The sequence below is a fragment of the Gastrolobium bilobum genome, unplaced genomic scaffold, assembly GCF_033153095.1.
Source record: "Gastrolobium bilobum isolate Gb01-03AN ecotype WA unplaced genomic scaffold, APGP_CSIRO_Gbil_v1 utg1221, whole genome shotgun sequence".
NCBI classification, from domain to species: Eukaryota; Viridiplantae; Streptophyta; class Magnoliopsida; order Fabales; family Fabaceae; genus Gastrolobium; species Gastrolobium bilobum.
In genome coordinates this window covers 1586976-1608310 of record NW_026897257.1, presented here as the reverse complement: position 1 = coordinate 1608310, position 21335 = coordinate 1586976, and the positions used below count along the sequence as shown (strand labels likewise).

The window sequence follows — 21335 nt, the reverse complement described above, 5'->3', positions numbered from 1 at the left end:
TAATCAAGGAAGGTTCAATGATGCTTTACAGAAGTATATGCTTGCAAGTGTTTGTGACTTCTTAACTGTCTTCCCCACACCTTTTTATCTTGTTTATCCCTATTTTGGAGACTCTAAGGAAATTATCAGTTTTTTGGTCTGTTTTCATTTTTTTATATTATAGGCAATGGAAAACATAAAAGATATTCCATCTTCTCAAAGTAGGAAACTTCTTTTGGCATGCTCACTTAACTTGATGTCCTGTTACTTGAAGACAAGGAAGTATAATGAATGCATAAATGAAGGTTCTGAGGTATTCGTGATTCTTTTTATTTTGCCATTTCAACTTGATGTTAATTGTTAATTTTAATAGCCAAATGCTATATTTAAGTAGTGGTATTTTGGGAAAATTTACCAGCTGAGAAGATTAGAAAGAACACTACATTGTAATTGTAATATTTAAGAATTTAGTTACTCCCAGTTGTGCTGCTTATGTAACAATATGAATATTGTCTTAGATTTATCCGGGTAAATAATTCAAGCAATTTTTCAGATGTCAATAAGTATATCCGGGTACACCCCTCCCTACCCGAGTAGGCAAAAAATTTCAAAAAATACTCGGGTAGGGAGGGGTGTACCCGGGTAGGCTTGGTGGTCAACGGTCAAACATGGATAGATTGGTGTTATGTTTTTTGAGGAGATTAAATTTTCAAAATAATTTATAAGGAAGGGCAATTGGTAATTAATTATACCTAAAGGGTTATAAGAGTCAAAAAGCCAGAAAGAGAGGGCTATTACAAGTAGCATAAAAAATATAAAATAAAAAAATAATATACTATGTCAGCCTAAAGGTTCTAAGGCCGGGCTTTTGAATTGGTGTCTGAGGCCTTTTTATTAAATGAATCTTTATACAAGTTTAAGTCTGGTGTCAACAACCAATTTTAGACATGTAAATTCAAATCTTTACGAGTCGAGGCAAATACGCCTAATTTAGTACCCATAGGAGTCACGTTGAAATTGGGCCAGCCCAATCGATGGGTTGTTTTATTAAATAAATAACTTTAAATTCTGTACCAAAAGAAATTGATTTTAAATTTCATGAACTTAACGTTAAAATTTTGTTCACATGTGTTTATATTGAAATTCTATACAAAAAATTATAATTAGTAAGTTTTTAATTTAAAAATTCTTTTATTATTTTACTTTCCAATTGAAAACATTTATTAAATATCAAATTAATAGATGCAAAATGTAGTTCAAGAAAAAATCCGTTAAAGAAAAATAATAAACAATAAATAAATTTAACGATATAAATTCAAGTTTCGCATTTTTAAATAAGTAAATTCAAAATTTTTAATTAATTCATTTAAATGAATAAGTTAAGGGATATATTATGCTTATTGTCTTCTTTTTTTTTTAAATATTTCAATCGCTTTATTGCTTCGCAATTAAACAGATTCGGACGGATCCAAGATTAAGACTTTAAATTCCGGCCAAAAATGATATTATAGAGATTGGAACACAATTTGATATCGTCTTTTTATTCTTACCGCCTTTTACAATTAGTTTGTTGATCAAAATAATAAAATTTAATAGAATTAATTCTATGATAATGAAAGTAATGATAAGAAAAAAAAATTAATAAATATAACCTGCTTGATTTTGATTTTTCTTCGTAATGATCAAGCGTGTGTTTAAACTTTAAAGTGTTGAGCTTGAATATACTCGTTTTGTATTTCCTCCGAAGTGTAAGCGACATCTCGTTTAAAGTGCGTCACATTTAAAATATCAATGTCGTTTAACGCGGGGTCTGCTAAGCTAAGAGTGAAGAAGAGCTGCACGTAAGTTGAGTGTGGTCTTCGTCTGTATCAAAGCTCCTTTTCTCTATTCCTAGTTCTGTTAATGGCTCCTAGAATCCTACTATGCGGCGACGTTTTGGGCCATCTGAACCAGCTCTTTAAGCGCGTGTCATCGGTCTCTCTCTCTCTCTCTCTCTCTCTCTCTCTCTCTCTAGGGTTTTGTTTTTTATTATGAGTTGCACTTAAATCGAGTGATTGTTGTTTTATTTTAGGTGAACAAATCTGCGGGTCCATTCGACGCGGTGTTGTGCGTGGGTCAGTTCTTCCCTGAGTCACCAGAACAGGTCGATGAGATGATGGCTTACATTGAAGGTGGGTCCCAGATTCCCCTCCCAACTTACTTCATCGGCGACTACGGCGTCGCTGCCCCTAAAATTTTATTGTCAGCTTCCAAAGACATCGCCAACCGTGGTTTCAAGATGGATGGCTTGAAGGTTTGCGATAATTTGTATTGGTTGAAAGGCAGTGGCAAGTTCTCTCTCTTCGGTACGCTTCCTATACTTAGCTTCTGCATATTGCACTTTTATTCAATTTGAATTTCATTCTCCCTCAAAATGCTTCGCTGAAAATATACTTTTGCTATCGCTCTTATATACAGGGTTATCCGTGGCCTATTTATCTGGTAGGAAATCACCAGGTATTCAACAGTTTGGAACATTCAGTCAGGATGATGTTGATGCTTTGCGAGCAATAGCTGAGGAACCTGAGATTGTTGATTTGTTCTTGACATATCCTTGAATTGATGTGCACTAAGTTTTTCCTATTCTCATTTATGCTGTTTCCTGGCCTCAATACCACTTGCTAGTTTTATAGGAATTAATCTATTTGTTAACTTCCTTGATTCATTGTTACTAACGAATGGCCAAGTGGGGTCACAAATAGAGCAGCTACTTCAGACATTCCTGCTGGGCTCTCGGATTCTACAGGCAGCGATTCAACCATATCAGAGTTAGTAGAAGAGATTAAACCGCGGTAATTGTTATATAGAAATAAAGAAAAGAGCATCGGATACAATTTCTTGCTAAAAGTTTCACGTGCAATCATAGTAGTGTTAAAGGACTTGAGCATTTTCTATTTAACATATGGAATTGTATGCATAAGCCTTATTTCATGATTTTTGGTGGGATTGTGCACTTTAACCTTTGACAGGATAGGGCATCAGGTGCCTTTGTGACTTTTGTGTTCTATCATATTTATTATATCTGTAATAGGATAGAATTTTTGTTATTATATTTGTAATCCTTCTCACAAATTGTAAAAAGAAAATGGGATTTGGTTGGACTGATGGCCAGAAGATTAATTAAAATTATAAGACTTGGAGAGAACTTCATGACGATCTTGCTCATAGGAGTTTAAATCCTATTCACTAGATCAGGATTTGTGTCTTGTTTTCTGGAAGATGTGTTATGCCAAATGTGCCTTTTGTGGATTCTCTTGTGGACTTTGTAAAAACAGGCCTGACTTTGATCATTGTATTTATTTTTCTTATGATATTTTGTTTTTTTTTGGTAGCTATCACATTGCAGGCACTAAAGGTATATACTATGTGCGTGAACCATATTCCAACGTTGATGCTGTGCACATCACTCGTTTCATAGGACTTGCATCTGTTGGAAATAGAGATAAGCAGGTTTGGCTATTCTTATTTATCATACATATTTCTGTTATTGTTTTTATTTAATTGAAACTTACAAATTCTTTAACATTGGTGATAGTGATTACTGATTAGTTGTTCATCGACATCATGATTCTTCTTTTGGTGGTGCTTTTGATATTTCCTGCATAGGAAATGGGTTATTCTTTAAAGGAATGCCCATGAGCTGCTATGCGCAAGTGTCTTCTCCCTCTATATGTGTGTGTGTCACCAGTTGCTGTTTATTATATATACATATATCTTTGTTTAGACTTTCTGGAGAGTGGATAGCTTCTTCTTTTTTTGGGGGGGGTGGGGGGAGACGAAGAGGTAGGAACTGGGAGACGAAGAGGTAGGAACTAATCTAGTAAATAATTAGATATGGTATTGTTATTTCAGATAGTACTGTATTTTTCTGATGGAGAAAATAAACTAGCCCTTTTATCTCTCTCTAAATGGTTAATAGCTTTTCAAAGCTGTAAAAATTTTCGCTTCTGCATTCCAGAAATTTATTCATGCAATTTCTCCCACACCTGCATCCACCATGTCTTCAGCTGAGATTGCCATGAAAACCACAAATACCACCTTATCGCCATACACATTTGTGGATAAAAAATCTTCTCCAAAGGATTCCACAAAGAGATCCAGCGAAAGTATATCTGATTCTCAATATTGGAGATATGATGTTTCTCAAAAGCGACAGAAACACAAATCTGGAGATGGTGATAAGATGTGTTTCAAATTTGTATCTTCTGGCTCTTGTCCAAGAGGAGAGGAGTGCAATTTTCGACACGACACAGATGCTAGAGAGCAGTGTATGAGAGGTGTTTGTTTTGATTTTTTGAACAAGGGAAAATGTGAAAGGGGTCCAGATTGCAACTTTATGCACAGCTTGCAGGATGAAGGTGATAGGCTTCCTTCCAGGATGCCTGGATCTGAAAATACTAGGTCTAGCAGGTATGTCTTTTGACTTTATTTATTCTATAATTAATGTGCATCATGTTACATAGTGATACTTGATTTGTGAATTTCTAGGTTATACTGATACTAATAGACTAAAATTCGATTTTTTATTCTCCATCTCTGTTTATTTGATTTTTTCTTGCTCACTCAATCTTTTTGTTATTGACAAATCTATCCTACAATACAACTGCAGATCAAAAGAATGTTGGTTTTGCTTGTCAAGCCCCAATGTGGAGTCGCATTTAATCATAAGCATTGGGGAAAATTACTACTTGGCACTGGCTAAAGGTCCACTCGTTGAAGACCATGTGCTGATAATACCAGTTGAGCATATGCCAAATACCTTATCGCTGTCTTCTGAATCTGAACTTGAGCTCTTTAGGTTTCAGAACAGTCTCAAAAGGTACTGCAAGAACCAAGGAAAGGAAGTCATCTTTTTTGAGTGGGTTTCCATACGTGGCACTCATGCCAATCTTCAGGTAAAGGAAGTTTCTGTTGCTAATAGCAAAGCTTGTTGAAATCCTGACAAGTACATGCTCTTTGCACTTCAATTATTTAATGAGCTTGCTTGCCTCCCCGTCCTCCCTACCTTTCATGCCTGTCCACTTTCCTGTTTTATATAATTTGCTTAATTCCACTTTGGATATCCAATCTGTTCTCCGTTTTGCTGGTTTGCTAATTTCAGCTCTAACAGTAGTGATTTGTTAATTAAGTTTCATTTTTTCCCTCCTTGATGACTATATTAGTTTAAGTTTTATTTGGTTGACTATAGTTTTATATTGTCTCTCTCATTGACTTTCTATCCTTTGTGTAGGCCATTCCCATTCCATCTTCCAAAGCAGTTATTGTTGAAAAAGTATTCAATTTAGCTGCCCAAAAGTTGGGATTTAAATTCGTGGCAAAGAAATGTAAGTATTAATCTTCAGGGCATGCTTCATATTTCATTGTTTATATTGCTCACTTCTGACCTGAATCCATTCAGTTCTTCTTAACCCTGCTTCCCCCTTTACGTTCTTCTTTTTCAGTGCATTGTTACCAATCCTCACTTACTGTTTATCTGACTTGAAAAAAACCAACTTCAATTTATTTATTTGGGAAAATGCTCTACATTTTGAATATATTTTTTTTGGTGTTTTTGGGCTTTTGCTGCATCCTTATGTTCAATTTTGCGACTCAGTTGATAGTATTTCTGATGGAAGAAAGTTTTTGAAGACACAAATCGATGGGAACTCAAGCTTGTTCTATGCTGAAGTCCCAGGAGACACAATTCTGCTGCATCATGTTGAGGAGAAAGAAAGATTTCCTGCCCAATTTGGACGTGAGGTAGCCTTCTAAACGCGATGTACTGAGTAAATACAGAATCACATCAACATATTTCTTATCAATTTCTTTTTCAGGAAGAGGTATCAATGGTTAGCATGCTTTTGTTATAAGCTTACGACTCTTTTACCTATCCATAAGAGTTAAAACTTGTGATATGAATCAGGTTCTGGCGGGGTTGCTTAATATGGCAGATAATGCAGATTGGAGGATTAACAAACATAGCAAAGATGAAGAAATGAAAATAGTTGAAGATTTCAAGAGCCGGTTTCAAGAATATGATCCAAACTGTTGATTGTTCATGCATTAAATTCTCATTTTACAGCGATGCCATCATTATTATGGTGATTCCAAGTGCAACTTTGGGTTATATGTCCAATTGCTTGGGTGCTGAATACCAAACTGAAAGGTGCACACTTGTTTAATTTTGTATTCATCAAATTCCAGTTTGCTTGATTATTGGAACAAACTGATTTTGCTATTTTTCTTTTTTACTAATTAATTGGTTCTTAGGAGACTTAATAGTCTTTCTGCTTTCCAATTTGTCACTTTTTTATCAGCAGTTCCTATGGTGAGCTTCACTTTCCGTTAGCTTGTAACTCTTTAAACCTGGGTGGCAATTTTTGTGTGACTATAATACGCAACATTATATAGACGCCTCAACCTTGCTGTTCTATATATTTCAGGCTAAGAATCACCAAGCTGAAGTGGCTATTCCATCACTTAGGCGATATGCATCTGTTGACGAGCAGCCGTAGCAGCCAAGTTTGGAAACAGGCTGGATTTCCACCTTCTTTATATAAGAAATTGAGAAGGTATTTGTATTTGTTTTGAGAGGCAGGGAGGTTGAGGGTGAGAGGAGATTTGTTTTGACTTTCAACTAGTGAATTAATGTCCTTTTATTCAATGTTTGATCTTAAAATGTTTGTACTTGCATTTGCCTAGAGTTAAAGTTTGTATTTGTTGACAAATAATTTGTGTATTTTCTCATCGGCTTCAACCCATTTATGGATATTCAATTCTGTAGATGCTAGTGGTTTTGGTATATGTAGTCTGATTTATGTTCTTGTTATTGTTCTTATGAAATTAATTGTGCCTTTTCATTCGTATTTTTCTAGTCATATGATATAATCAGAGACTAAAATAATCCTAATGTTTGCCCAGTGGCCCTGAAGGGACCATATTCAGCCACTCTACTAAGCTTCGATGGACCCGCTAATTCGAATGACTAGAGTCAAGAGACCACTAGACTGCTGGAGGCCCAATTTTCTTCAATGTTCGGCCTTGTTGGATGGAGTTAACGACTATAGGAAAGAGCATAAATGTATCTGTGTAATATAAAACTATATTGGAAAAGGAGGTGGCAATTCATTTGGATCTTGCAAGTGGTTTGAATCATTGGATGAAACTCTTTTACCCTATGGGCTATTCCATGAAAGTTGTTAAGCATTATTTTCTGAAACAGTAAGGAGCGGTACCAAAGGACAAAGATAAGAAAGGGTGGAGTAAGTGGAAAGAGAACAAAGGGATGCCCAGGTCTTTGGTGCCATGTATACACTGGTCGTCGTAATTTGCTCCTTTGGGTTCATTGTCCAGGCTTCTTTTATTTTTTTGGTCTCAATGTGGAAAATATTTAATTCTGTGGGGTTTGGACTTTAAAAACCAAAGAGAGTATTTTCATAGATTGAGTGGACTTGTCTATATGGGGTGTATTCTTCGTTCTTTGCATTGATGTGGAGTGGACTTTTAGAATGCCGAAAAGAAAAAGATAATGGTCTTTAACGGCCTGTGCTTTATAAAATATTTATTCCTCTTTGTGCGTTGTGAGCCTAGACATATGTTTTATAAAGGGACAGGAGAATTTTTTTATACCTTAAGAATCATGATTTCTAGGAATATATTGAAAAAATAAATTTTTCAAAAATGTTATTAAAAAGCTGTGGTCAAAATTTTATCAGAAATATTATCAAAAAGTTGTGTGAAATTTTTTCATGTCATTGGAATCCAAGAATATTACCCTCTGGTGGTATTTTTGGATAATATTTTGGTTCAAAAAGCTTTAAAAAAAGTTATTTAATTTTTTTTTTTTTTGGGAATCTGATTTTTTTTGTAATTTTTTTAATAATTCTTATATCAAATGTGAGTATATAAGATTACCAATATCAATTTTCTGGAATTCAAAATTTCTCCTTTACTAAATGTGATGAGATTAATGAGCTTGCAAACCAAACTTGCTGACTGGATGGCGGTGAAGCTGTTGGTGGATTTCACGAATATTTCTTAGCTTTCGCAAACTTGGGCTTTGTTTGATTACTGTTTTTAAAAATAGTTTTTTAGTTTTCAGAACAAAAAAACTCGTTTGGTAAGCCTGTCTTGTAAAAAAAGTTTTAAAAACTGTAATTATTTTTTTGTTTTTAGAATCAAATTTAGAGAACATGTCTGAGTTGTTTTAGTTTTCTGCTTTGATTTTTAACTTTCAAAACAAAAAAACAACTGTTTTCATAATTATTGAACAAAACAGTTTTAAGAACAAAAAAATCAAAACACAATGAAACACTTCTAGTTTTGGAAGCCCATCAGCAATTTTCATAAGGTTAGTTTCTATTGTCAATATCTTACACCGCAATTCCGTAAATATCAAGCTCAAACATCTGCAATTTTTTTTGTTGAAGTGGCCCAGTCGTATGAGATAAAATTAAATCTCACTCCAAAACTGCCTTTTTTTTTTGGTTTCATTTGAGGTATGGGCTAAAATTAATTTATGTGAGGTACTATAAAATGCTGTCTTTGTCCTACCTCCATTTTCAATATTTCATCCTGCCTGAAACTGGAAACAGCATCTGAGCAATGGAGTCCACTAATATAATAATGCTTGGTGAGACAACTCTCTTAATGAAGGTTATTCTAAATATGTTGGCTTAGGACCCCATACGACCAATCCTGTTATGTTGCAATGATGCATGTGGACCGCAAAGCTTCCAGTGTACCACACTAGCACTTCAGGATCAGCACCTTGAGGCTGGTGCCTTTCACTACAATCCAAGAAAACAATCACGGAGATATTTTGTTAGTGGGGAAACTAAATACTAGCCGTCAAAATCTGCACCGCCCTTGTTTCATGTTATGTTTGGTATTTCTTGTCTCTCTATGTCTCATGTACAAGTTTCTTTCCTCCATCAATGACCCTGCTTTTGTCTTCTTTTGGTCCTCATTTTTTGTTTTGCCGGTTTTCATATGCACACGAACCTATCAGTGTTCAGGACTAACGATTCTTGTGACATTGTGAATCTTAGCATAAGCTTCCGTGGGATGGAATCATTGAATTTCATAGTATAGTCCTAGTCGAATTTTAGCCTCTTCAATTGCCCGTGTCCCAACTCTCGGTTGTGCCAAGAAAGTTTTGTGGATCATTATTTAATAATTGCAGTGTTCGTCAAAATTCACTGACTAATTGTTGGGCAATAATGAACCTGAAAATATCATTGGATGCAGCAACCTAAACTGCCATAAGAACTCTTGGTTTAAGGAGGACAGGGTCATTATCTAATTCCTCACAATCTTTGATTTTGATATTTCCTTTGCTGACTGATTAAAAACATATACCGAAGTTTTGCTTCGTGTCTAAGGAGTGCCACGGGCTCACATTTTTCATTTATGTGTCGCAGTGGATTCTTCTCACCAACTTCCATTTATACAATTTTAAAATCCTTTTTTCCCCTCCCGTTTCAAACGGTTGGGAGTGAATTAATTGGCACATTGACCATACTACCATGTTTCTTTATAAAATATACTTGAATGTCTAGAGATTCTAAATATTTTTTCAAACTGTCATGATACCACAATGGCTGAGTGATGTAGCGACTATAAACGGGGCACATGCCACATTTTCAATAGAGTGAAAAGCCTGAGAGGTCTGAGTAGACCAAAGTCGTTATATGATGTAGCAATTTTATTGTGTATGTGACAAGTGTAGTCCATTTGACCATAATCATTGAGTAATGTAGCGATTTAGGCCATCTGCAAAATTATTTTTTATTCCTTGCACCATAGTTGCTCGATAAGACTTTGGCCTATTTTTTGTCTAGCAACTATGGTCCGTGGACGAGCAATTCCCTTCATTTCTTTTTATTTGGGTAATCATGCGTGTTTTCTTCTTCACTCTTTCTCAAGGTTCCATCTCTCCAATCTCCACACCAATCAATGCCTTTTTTCTGTCCTTCTCTCTGTTCTAGCTTGGATTCGTTATCTGAACTTGACTGATTTAATAGTGTACATGACTCTGCAAAACTACCCACATACTTCCCTACCTTTCTCTAAATATATTCTGTTGTATATGTTAAAAATGTAACCTTTCTTTTGAGTAGGGAGACATTCTTGTGTTGGAACCTCGGCCATAGAAGTCATATGAAAGCAATCATAATGCCTTGGAGGTAATAATTTGCTTGACTTCTTTTTAGTGATTATCAATTTTATATTTCACGGGAAGTTTTACATAATATGACAAATGTCATTTATGGACCAGACAAAAAATAGGCCAAAGTTGATTCCTTGTCTAGCGACTATGGTGCAAGGAATAAAAAATAATTTCGCAGACAAAGTCGCTACATCACTCAATGACTATGGCCAAATGGATACTTGTCACATACACACCAAAGTCGCTACACCATGTAGCAACTTTGGTCCACTTAAGCTTCACACGTCATTGAGAATGTGGCACGTGTCCCGTTCATAGTAGCTATATCACTCAAGGACTATGGTACCATGACAGTTTAGAAAAATATTTGGTATCCGTAATTTATGTAAAATGACGTCAATATAATCAATGTCCCGAAGTAATTAGTCACTTAACTCCCTTCTTCTGAATACTGAGTCCTTTTATTTAAATCTTTATCTTTACCGAGACATATGATTGGATCCTTTCTTTTTTCCTTAACTATCTATCTCTCTAATTTAAAACATCACTTTTTTTAGGACAATTTATTATGTGTCACAGAAGTCACATTAACGATTAATAATCTGAAAACACGTGAGGTGATTAATGATGTTCCAGAATGTTTTTTTTTTTCACATGAAAAACACTTTATTATCCATAAATCACTATCTGAAGAAGATGGCCAGCAGATGCTACCAAAAATGGAGAAAAGCAACTAGGCAACCTCCATTGAACTGAAGCATTTCACATGAAAAACACTTTATTATCAATTTTGATTTTTAAGTTTTTGTTCATGATTATAAAATTCAAATTTTTTTGTGAGACAAAATATGCCAAATGAGGTGTCATTACGTAGATCTCGAAAAGTTATATGGAATAAAAAAAAATCTAATTCGAATACCCGAGTCAAAAGTTATTGACTTTCAAAGTTTTATGATCAAATTATTGACTTTTGTGACACGTGACAGCACCTAGTAAAACATGCCCAAATAGGGCATGTCTCCCTCCAACTTGGTCACGCCCCATGTGAGCGTGACTCACGCTTAGGTCACGCCCCACATAGGCGTGTTTCTCTTTATTGGAACACGCTCATGTTGACGTGTTTGACTGCTATATTTTCATAATTAATTTCAAAACGACTACATTTTCGTGATTTTTTATTAAAAAAACAATAAATTAATTTTTTTGCCGTGTGCTTTGCTGCTAACTTGCAAATTATTCTGTAAGTGGTACCAACTCTGAAGAGGGGAAGCAATGCGACTTGGCCTTGATGGTAAAAGATGACTGAAGGAGGGATTCTTACTTCCTCATGAAAGAAATGCTCCCCCTTCCTCTTACGTCCAATTAATATAAGTAGTTAATCCAAAATAGAAGTGGATAATTGGACTGAAATTTATCCATAATTTGGTTAAAAGGTGATTTGTCATGTTTAAATTGGTATGAAGGAAAGAGGAGAATTTCCTCTCGGGAACCAATAATTTCTTTAACTACTGAAGTTGTGTTTTTACTTGATTGGGACGAGCGAAGCTACACTGCTCTCGGACAAAAAGGTTAGGTGGGATTGAGGTGAGAGAAAGAAAGAAAAAGTTGAGGAGAGAGAAGAGAATTTTTTTTATATGTGTCAATTTTTAAATGGAAGAACTACGATGGTCCTGGAGCACATTATAAAATTCAGACCAGGACTTCCATTGTCCAATACAACACACAAAATTAAACCAAAGAGGTACGATACAAGAATCTAATGTAATTGCTAAATTAAACCTCCAGCCAGGAATTATAACTTCGTCATATACGTTTTCATAAGTTGGTGACATAGTATTAAAATTACCTAAGATCTTAGAGAAATAGCTTCGTACACAACACGTCGTCTAACTAAATTGCCCTTTTATCTTAACTGATTAAATCAATATTTGATATTTCAAATATAAATCATAGTCATGAATTAATATTTTTCATTTTAGAGTGAGTAAACCACTTTGAAGTCACTCTCTTAAGTTATCATCATGGAATGAGATAGAATAGAATTTAATTTGTTAACCCGGTTTGGGCCTTGTAAGTTGGGCTTATAGCTGCTCTTGAAGGCGAGGAGAGGAAACAGTAAATATACGTAGAGACCGAGAGTCAGCGAGTGTGGAGGGTTTATTTATTCTTTGTACTCACTCTGCAGCAGTTGTTGAAGGTTAGATCCGAGGCTGTAATCTCCACATTGTCTCATCTCATGGTAATCCTCACAATTTCAATTTCGTTTCTAGGGTTTTTTTTTTTTTTTTTTTTTTTATTTCAATTTCATTTCTCTATCTAATTTTGGGCATTTTCTGGAAGGCTCCAAAAGCGATCACTAGTCCCGTCCCTGATTCCTGGTACCCCACCCTCTCCGTGTTCACGCTCGCCATCGGCCTCGTCTTAACTGCTTCTTTCTTCATGTAAGTTCCCATCTCGATCTGATCCCTATTTTTCTTATTCCGAATTTAAAGAGGATTTGTATGTATCATATCAATTAGGGAAATTAACCTGCAAATTGTAAAAGGATTTGGATGGATTTATGAATATTAGGAATTTTACTGAACATAATAAGGAACACTGGATTTGATTTACCTAGCGATCTTATAACTATTACGTGCGTATCAGTGAAAATGTTATCAGTTTGTTGCTTCGGTGGTCCAAGTTAGTGGTAGCGAATACCAAGTCAAATTTTGGTTGCGAGATGGAGGGGGAATTGTTAGTTATGGAGGAGTTTTTTGAGAAATGCATTTCACTAGTGGGATGCAGATTTTACTCGTTGGTTCCCAAACGAGGAACAATCTTAAATCTGTTGGCTGCATGGGGTGAGAGATTTTGCATGTATAGGATGTAATTCATCAAGTTTGAACAAAAGTGCTTAGAGAAGAACATTCTTCTATGCCAAGGGTAATCCTATAGGTATCCTTTTCAGGATGCTTAAGTAGTTTATTTGAAGCAAAATTGTCTTCAACTTTTGGTCGTTCGCATATAAACCCCTTCAACTGAATCGGCCCCTTTTGTCCATCTGTTGTTAATCAGTTAATGCACAAGCACCTGATTGCTTATACACGTCATGAGCTGATTGGATCTTGCAATTTTTTTAAACTCCCATCTGTCTTAAACATGCCCCATTTTCTCTCTGTAACAACAACAAATTGTACTTCAAAAATCCAAAAATAAAATAAAATCTTTGTGTGGGTTTATCATCCTCTGTTGATTGGTTTTGTGTAATCTCATGAGGCAGAGGTGATTGTCGTGAAAGGGTAAACTTTTGTAGTTGAGGTAGGCATATATATATATATGTCTCTCTCTCTCTGTGTGTGTGTGACCCCGGAAATGAATGTTATTATTGGTTTTGTGACGTATTAGTGATAGGTAGGTATGTGTTTTGGCTTGGACTTTGTCGTATGTTTTTTGTGAAATATTAGTGATGCAGTGTGATCCTTGAAGCTTTAATCATATCAATGAATGTTCAGGTGACAGCTTATCATTGTATCTTACTTCCTCTTTATTCATTCAAACAAATGGATGTATTATTTGCAGTTATGAAGCAACCTCTTCTCGTAAAACCCGTTCCCTTGTGCAGGAGCTGATAACTGGAGCAGTGGCATCAGTCTTCTTGGTATGGGATGTATTATTTGCATTTCCTTTTTTACAGTCATTTTTGTCATGAAACTGGTATTATATTGTAAACTTATGCTTATGTGTCTATCTTCTTGGCAGGGATTTGGGTCCTTGTTCCTCCTACTTGCCTGTGGCGTTTATGTCTAATCATTGAACATTGAATTCAATGAAATTTTTGCTAAGCAGATAGCTTTAAATGAAAATTACACTGGACGTTTTAGTTTTAATATCTGACTCAAACTTATGTTGTTCTTAATCTATCAATGACAGTGTTGGTTGTGTCTGCTAAGATAGTTTTTAAGCATGATTCTCTGGGGAAAAAAACTGCATTTCTATGAGCTGATGAAGATCATGGTTGATAAAATACCTAGCAATTTTTGGGGCTCCCTGAATGAATGGATTGGGTGTGGATTTTATGTGTACATTTTTTATCCCGTCCGGTAGATATGCATGTTTTTGTATCTTTCGGAAATGTCGAAGGGGTTGATCATTATTATTATTTTAATTAAAAAAAATAAAAAGAAAGAAAAATGAGCTTCGGATCTATTTGTTGCGTAAAATTTGGGTAGAAATAAAGGGAAGATAGGAAATGAAAGGTCAAACGCCCATTATTATCAAAAGGCATAGAAGAAGTTATCAATTTTTAGTTCCTTGCTTGGGAGGAAGTGTTTGAAACGCATTATTACTAGAGATTTCTGGGGAGAAAAGAATGGATATATATACATGCACACTCTGTACACACAAAGAGAAGAAGGATTATATATTGACGCGTGCTATATACACGAAAATTTCCTACACCTTTTGCATTTTTGAAGCTGACCTAGAACTATATATTTCTGAAGATGAAATATCATTACCAAGGATCTTGTCAGTAGTCTATGTTTGATTTATAAAATAGGTGTCAGGTTATTTACGGCAATTTCATTTGTTTTTTCCTTCATTCTACTTCGATTCGGCAGTATATTCAAATAAACGCTGTTAATTGCATACATACCAGTCATCTTCTCCATGTCGTTTCTTTCATTAATTTTTTGTAATTGCATATAATATTATGATAGGGATCGAGAACGGCCTTTTGTGTATAATAGATGTAATGAGCTCCCCACAACTTATTGTCGCAAAGTCCTTCGTAAAAGCATAATAGTAAATACCGTTGCAAAATCCACTGCAATTTACGACGGATAAATCCTCACCACTGTCGCAAAATGGGCTCCCTAGTTTTGCGCATGATTATATCGTCGAAACAAAATCTGTCGCTCACACCTGTCGTAGATTTTTTGTTTTTGCGACAAAATGTGTGTCCATTTCTTCGCAACTAAAAAATGAACAGACTTTCGTCGCAAAACAGCTGCTATTTGGTCATTTTCTATTAGTGATATATATATATATATATATATATATATATATATATATATATATATAATGTAGAATAAAATTATAAAAATAATAATATAAGTGACGAGTAAATAATATTGTTATGATAACATAAAAAGAATATAACTATAGTCTCTAAAGCACAGACACGAAGTTTTTTAAAAAATTTGCGTGTCGGATGGACACGTCCCGACACGTTCGGACACGCGTCCGACACGTAGTCAACATTTGAGGACACGTTGACTAGTGGGACACGCAAATTTGACTGAATCCGACACGCGGTCAATGATGTGGACACGTTTTGATTTTTTTTAAAATAAAATAAAATTATAATTAAAAACTGTAGAAGGTACAGGACGTGGTGTACTTGTAAGCTGAATCTAATTATATTGACCACTGGTTTATTGAACGCTGGTTTATGTACCACTATCGTTTGAACGCTGGTTTATTTCCGTCATCGGCTGCTGGTTCTGGTTTGGGAAATTGAAGAGAGAGAGAAGGGTAGGAGGAAGACAACTTTATAAAGTTGATCCTTTTGTGTTTGTATCCATTTTCAGAAAGACAATAATACCCTCCCTCCCTCTCTTCTGCAATTAAGAAAGCTAGGTGACATTAAAATTTAGTAAATATATGTTCCCTTATTTTATTTTTATTTTATTTTATTTGTAATCAAAAGTTTTTTTTAAAGAATATATGTAATTGATCTGTGTGTTATCATAACTGAAATAATTTTTTTATTTTTCTATACTCTACACTCTTGGGATGTTCTATTTTTTTTAATAATTATGTTATGAAATTTGTATGTTTGATTAGTATATGAGTTATTATGAGTTGTTATATGTATTAAATGTAAAATATATTATATATATTAAAAATATTATTTAATATCAAAACGTGTCCCAACGTGTCAAAATTTAACATTTTTTAGAATTAACGTATCGGGGTGTCGTGTCGTGTCGTGTCTCGTGTCCCATGTCCGTGTCCGTGCATCATAGATTATAGTCGCTTGCCAAGCAATGTGGGATTGGTTTAGGAATAATAAAAGAAGGATAATTTTGATTAAAAGTGATTATGTTCAAATTTTCAAATGTTAATTTTTTTTTTTTTGGTGATGTTTTGTGAAACCTTTGAAGGAGATAGCACACATTATTAATTTTTATGTCTTTGTGAAGAAAATAAATAGTTGTTGGTGCCCCAAATCTTTATATTAGATTAATTAGTAATTTTTTATACAAGTAAAATAGGAATAAAATGGCCAAATTAATTCAATTACTAACAAATTTAAAAGTAGACTTGGATAAAAAAATTCACAAGAGTAACTAATAAGAAAAAAAATAGGGATGTAAATGATAAAAAATAAATTACAAGGAATTTATGAACTTTAACTTCTTTTTTTTCTTTTTTTTGGTATGGACTTTTACCTTTTTATAATAATCATGCAAGGTGTTACGGAAACCAATTCGTGATTTTTGCATGAATGGTTTTGGTTGCAACGGTTTCCTTTGATTTCTATCTCTCCTACCTTTTTTTCTCACCTCCTGGTTTTTGTTTTTTGTAGATCGGTACATTTCGTATCACAAAATAGCACCACTTTTTTTATAAATGAAACTACTCAATATCAAATGCAAACTCAGATAATTTTTTTAAAAAAATAAATAAATCAAATGCAAGTATATGTCGCAACGGTACAGGTACGGTACTGGCATTCGGTATGGATACAAGTACAGGATACGACATTTTAAAATAAAATAAAATACGGGTATGCCAATATAAATTTCAAAGAATAAATACGCATGCGGTATATACGAGATATATTCAAAGCGTACTCGTATCCGATACGTATCAAGAATGTCAACGGCTCAACACCTTGTGTTTAAACGTAAGATTTGGATGTTCTCATATTACAAAAAATGATTTTAAAAGATTCTTAAATAGTTGCTGGAATAATGAAAAGGATACAAGAACAAATCTGCAAGACCTGACGCCAAGGCTCAAGAATTGGAATAAGACAGTCTTCGGTAACATCTTCAGCAGGAAAACTAACCTGCTGAACAGTATCGAAGAAATTCAGAAGCATGTTGACTATCATTCTGATCTGTCTCTTCATTCCAAAGAAAAAGAGTTTAGGAGGGATCTCGATACAGTTTTTATTCAAGAAGAAATCCTTTGGTTTCAAAAGTCCAGAATAAAGTGGATAAATGATGGGGATAGAAATACAAAATTCTATCACATTAAGACAGCATCCAGAAGAAGTTGTAATAAGATTCTTGAGCTCAAGAATTCTGATGGAATTTGGGTTAGGGATGTTCGACAACTGCAGAACCTGGCAACAGATTTCTACAGTAATTTATTTTGTGAAGATATACATATTCGAGACTGGGTGAAAACAAAGAATACTTGACCTTCTCTTAATGTGGATCTCTTGCCAAATATGTCTCATAATCTTGCTGATGAAGAAACTTCAAAAGCTGTTTTTAGCATCAATGGCTCAAAAGCTCCAGGAGAGGATGGGTTCCCTGCTGTTTTCTATCAAAGGAAATGGAATCTTATTAAGGCTCATATTCTTCATGATATTCACATGATGTTTCAGAATCCTAATCTAATCCATCTTGTCAATACTACTCTTTTAGTTCTCATTCCTAAAGTCAAGAGACCTAAAAGTGTGAAGCAGCTTCGACCAATCTCTTTATGCAATGTATCCTACAAAATTCTCAGCAAAATTCTGGTTAACAGACTGAAGCCTTTAATGGAAGAGATGGTGTCTCCTTTCCAAGCTAGTTTTGTTCCTAAGCGGCATATCCAGGATAATATTATCATCACCCAAGAGCTGATCTATTCAATGAGACGGATGAGAGGTAAGAGATGTTTCATGGCAATTAAAATTGACTTGGAAAAGGCATATGACAAGTTAAGCTGGGATTTTGTGCACAAAGTTTTGGAGGAAATCCAAATCCCACAGTGGCTTATAATCCTTATCATGAATTGCATCAAGTCTGATAAGGTATCAGTTTTGTGGAATGGAGCTATCGCTGGAGATTACCTTCCTTCTAGAGGAGTTCGGCAAGGAAATCCTCTATCACCATATATTTTTGTTCTAGCCATGGAAAAATCATCCCATATCATCCAGGATGTTGTTGATAATAAAAGCTGGAAGCCAATTTCAGCCGAATCTAAAGGCCCTACAATTGCTCATCTCATGTTCGCTGATGACTTGATGCTGTTTGCAGAAGCCTCTCTAGATCAAATCAATATTATCTTGGATTATTTGAGGACTTTCAGCTCCATGTCTGGGTTACAGGTTAGTATCCCAAAATCCAATATTTTTTTCTAAAAATAGGGATCCTCATATTGCTAATGAAATTATGCAAGTGTGTGGTTTCAAGAAAACTCACAATATTGGGAGATATCTTGGATCCATGATGAAGCATGGCCGCGTTTCTAAAGTCCATTATGCGGATGTTGTTGAGAGAATTCGGCATAAGCTGGCTGGGTGGAGTAACCAGGTCTTATCTTTTGCCGGTCGTGTTACTTTATCCAATTCTGTTATTTCAGCCACTCCCATCTTCCAGATGCAGAACAGCCTGCTACCTGTAGCTATTTGTGATGAAATTGAGAAGCTGCAAAGAGGTTTTATATGGGATGACACACATGATCAAAGGAGGACTCATCTTGTTGCTTGGGATAATCTTTATAAGCCTAAGTGCATGGGTGGTTTAGGGGTGATCAATCTTAGAATCCAAAATAGAGCTTTCTTTCATAAGCTTGCTTGGAATTTGATTAATTCGCCTCACTCATTGTGGGCTCGTGTTATATCCAGCAAATATAGGCGAGGGGTGGATCTTCGAAGGGAGGTGATTCACAAAACCTATGATTCATATTTCTGGAAAAACCTGTGTAGTGTGTGGCCTTCGTTTCTTCAAGCAACTCGTTGGCACATTGATGATGGTATTGATACGATATTCTGGAAAGATAATTGGCATGGTCTATCAGATAGTCTCATATCTCTTGCTACATCAATGCCTACGTTGAATGATATGCATCTTCCTGCTAGCCATTTTGTGAGTAATGATGGTCAATGGAATTATTCGTACATGCATCAATATTTCACTGACCATGTTATTGCTAGAATTTCTGCAATCCCTACTCCTTGCGAGTCAGCTGGACCTGATCGAGTTATTTGGAAGAATAAGAAGGTAGGTTTTTCATTGGTAAAAATTGCTTATTATTCTATGCTTAATTTCCCTCTTGAGAAGGTGCAAAATACTTGGTCTAGCTTGTGGAAATGGAATGGTCCTCCGAGAGTTAAAGCATGCATGTGGATAATTATGCATGGGCGGCTTCTCACTAAGGATCGCACAACTACTTGGAGTGGTGCTCACAGTTTTTGTTTGTGTTGTCTTGGTGAGTTGGAAACGAATCTCCATGTCTTGCGTGATTGTAAGCATGCTCGTGGAATCTGGGACTATCTAGTATTACCTCATCATATGATCTCATTCTATAGCGTCGACTTGAGAGGTAGGGTTGAGAAGAATATTACAATGTCATGGGGTCATGAGAGCCTAGATGATTGGCATGATTTATTCTTCATCTCTTGTTGGTTTTTATGGGGTTGGAGAAATAAAATTGTCCATGATTCTAGCTTCACTCATCCCACTCATGGGTTGAAATTGATTCGTATGTATATTGAGGAGATGTACAACAGTAGGGGCAGGAAGCTTTTGCAGACTGGTAGCTCCAGTAATACCCGATCTGTTAAGTGGATACCACCGAGAGTAAATTGGGTGAAGATCAATGTTGATGGAGCGATCGAAAGGATTGGCGAAAGGGCTGCTTGTGGCGGGTTAATCCTTTCTGTTGATGGTTTATGGCTTGGTGGTTTTGAGTATCATATTGGTGCTTGTACTCCAGTTATGGCAGAATTGTGGGGAACCCTTAAAGGTTTGGAGATATGCTGGCAATTGGGGTTTAGGAAGGTGGAACTAGAAGGAGATTCTTCTAAAGTTTTCTCTATTCTTGCAGATTGCAATGCAGCTTGTCAGCCGCGCATCGTGGCTAAGATACAAGCACTTATTGCTCAAGACTGGGAGGTTACTCTTACTCATATTCCTAGAGATGCAAATTCATGTGCAGATTGGTTAGCTAAGTCTGCTCTTCAGAAAGGATCTGGATTTTGGCATCATCAAATCATGCCAAATCAGCTTGCTCATCTTTTTGATCAAGATCTCCATGGGATTATTGACCCTGGATAGTTTATAGTTTTTGTTTGTTTTCTGTTGGTTTTTGTTTGGGGCTATGCCCCTTATTGTTATAAAAAAAATGATAATAAAAGAAAAGAGAAAAAATATTAAAATAAATAATTACATAATCTTTGTATAGTTATAATCTTTTTATGACCATATCCTTTTTTTTTACATAATAGGATCCATTTCCATTAACATATCCTTATTTCATATATACAAATTATAAAATACAAATGGTAGCACGTTATAATGAGTAACGCTGGGTCCCAAACCATGAGACAGTGAATGCATTGTTTGTGGGTAATAGGAACCGTTTTTAGTTGTGTGTCTGGATGTTCAAAATATCCAAAAGAACCAAATCAATTTATAATCAAATTGCTTCATATTTTTTTTTTTAAATCAGTTTTATATAAAACTGCAAACTGGTTATTAACCAAACCATACAAATAAATGGTTATCCATAATCAAACCAAGCTGCTTATCTCAAACTTGAACTCAACACGAAGAATTCCATGGCGTTGGAGATTTTAAGCACCTCAATTTTGTCATGTTAGGGGAAGTTGGACAACATTTCTGATAAAGCATATAAATTAGCGTATATGTACAGTACAAGTCGTATCTTGTGTCTCTTGATTTGATGCCGACTAAAACAAACACCATGGATTTCATTCCATACCTCTAATTCGCAAATTTTTTATATCATCATCATGTGCGCAAGGCTGAAAGATTGAGAATGAAATTTGTTGCCATTGAATTAGTGGTTCTTCTCATCAAGCGTCGATGACAAATGCAAGTTGTGCTTGTACAAAATCCCTTGATCATATAAAATAGCACAATTCATAAAAAAAATGATTTTGAATTTGTTGTAAAATCAATTTTTAACTTGATAACCGGTTTATAGTTCATAACTG

At 35.1% G+C, this 21335-nt stretch overlaps 2 protein-coding genes across 4 annotated transcripts; both read left to right on the top strand.

Annotated features, from left to right (window-relative positions):
- Nucleotides 1-1810: 1810 nt before the first annotated feature.
- On the top strand, nt 1811-7536 carry LOC133305346 (zinc finger CCCH domain-containing protein 64). Of its 3 annotated transcripts, XM_061505541.1 has the most exons (13): nt 1811-1953; nt 2051-2324; nt 2437-2566; nt 2691-2810; nt 3351-3468; nt 3977-4428; nt 4628-4913; nt 5249-5342; nt 5612-5757; nt 5921-6163; nt 6268-6325; nt 6441-6569; nt 6919-7536. In XM_061505541.1, the coding sequence occupies exons 1-10, from the start codon at nt 1882-1884 to the stop codon at nt 6047-6049; spliced, it is 1821 nt and encodes a 606-aa protein (XP_061361525.1). In that variant the 5' UTR covers nt 1811-1881; the 3' UTR covers nt 6050-6163; nt 6268-6325; nt 6441-6569; nt 6919-7536. The 3 variants fall into 3 exon arrangements, with proteins under 3 accessions (XP_061361525.1, XP_061361524.1, XP_061361526.1); XM_061505540.1 differs by lacking the exon at nt 6268-6325; XM_061505542.1 differs by lacking the exons at nt 6268-6325; nt 6441-6569; nt 6919-7536 and having other exon boundaries at nt 5612-5837; nt 5921-6041.
- A 4715-nt stretch (nt 7537-12251) lies between these two features.
- Nucleotides 12252-14099, top strand: LOC133305524 (uncharacterized). The gene is made up of 4 exons (XM_061505771.1): nt 12252-12407; nt 12509-12609; nt 13730-13808; nt 13910-14099. The coding sequence occupies exons 1-4, from the start codon at nt 12405-12407 to the stop codon at nt 13955-13957; spliced, it is 231 nt and encodes a 76-aa protein (XP_061361755.1). The 5' UTR covers nt 12252-12404; the 3' UTR covers nt 13958-14099.
- Nucleotides 14100-21335: the final 7236 nt, after the last annotated feature.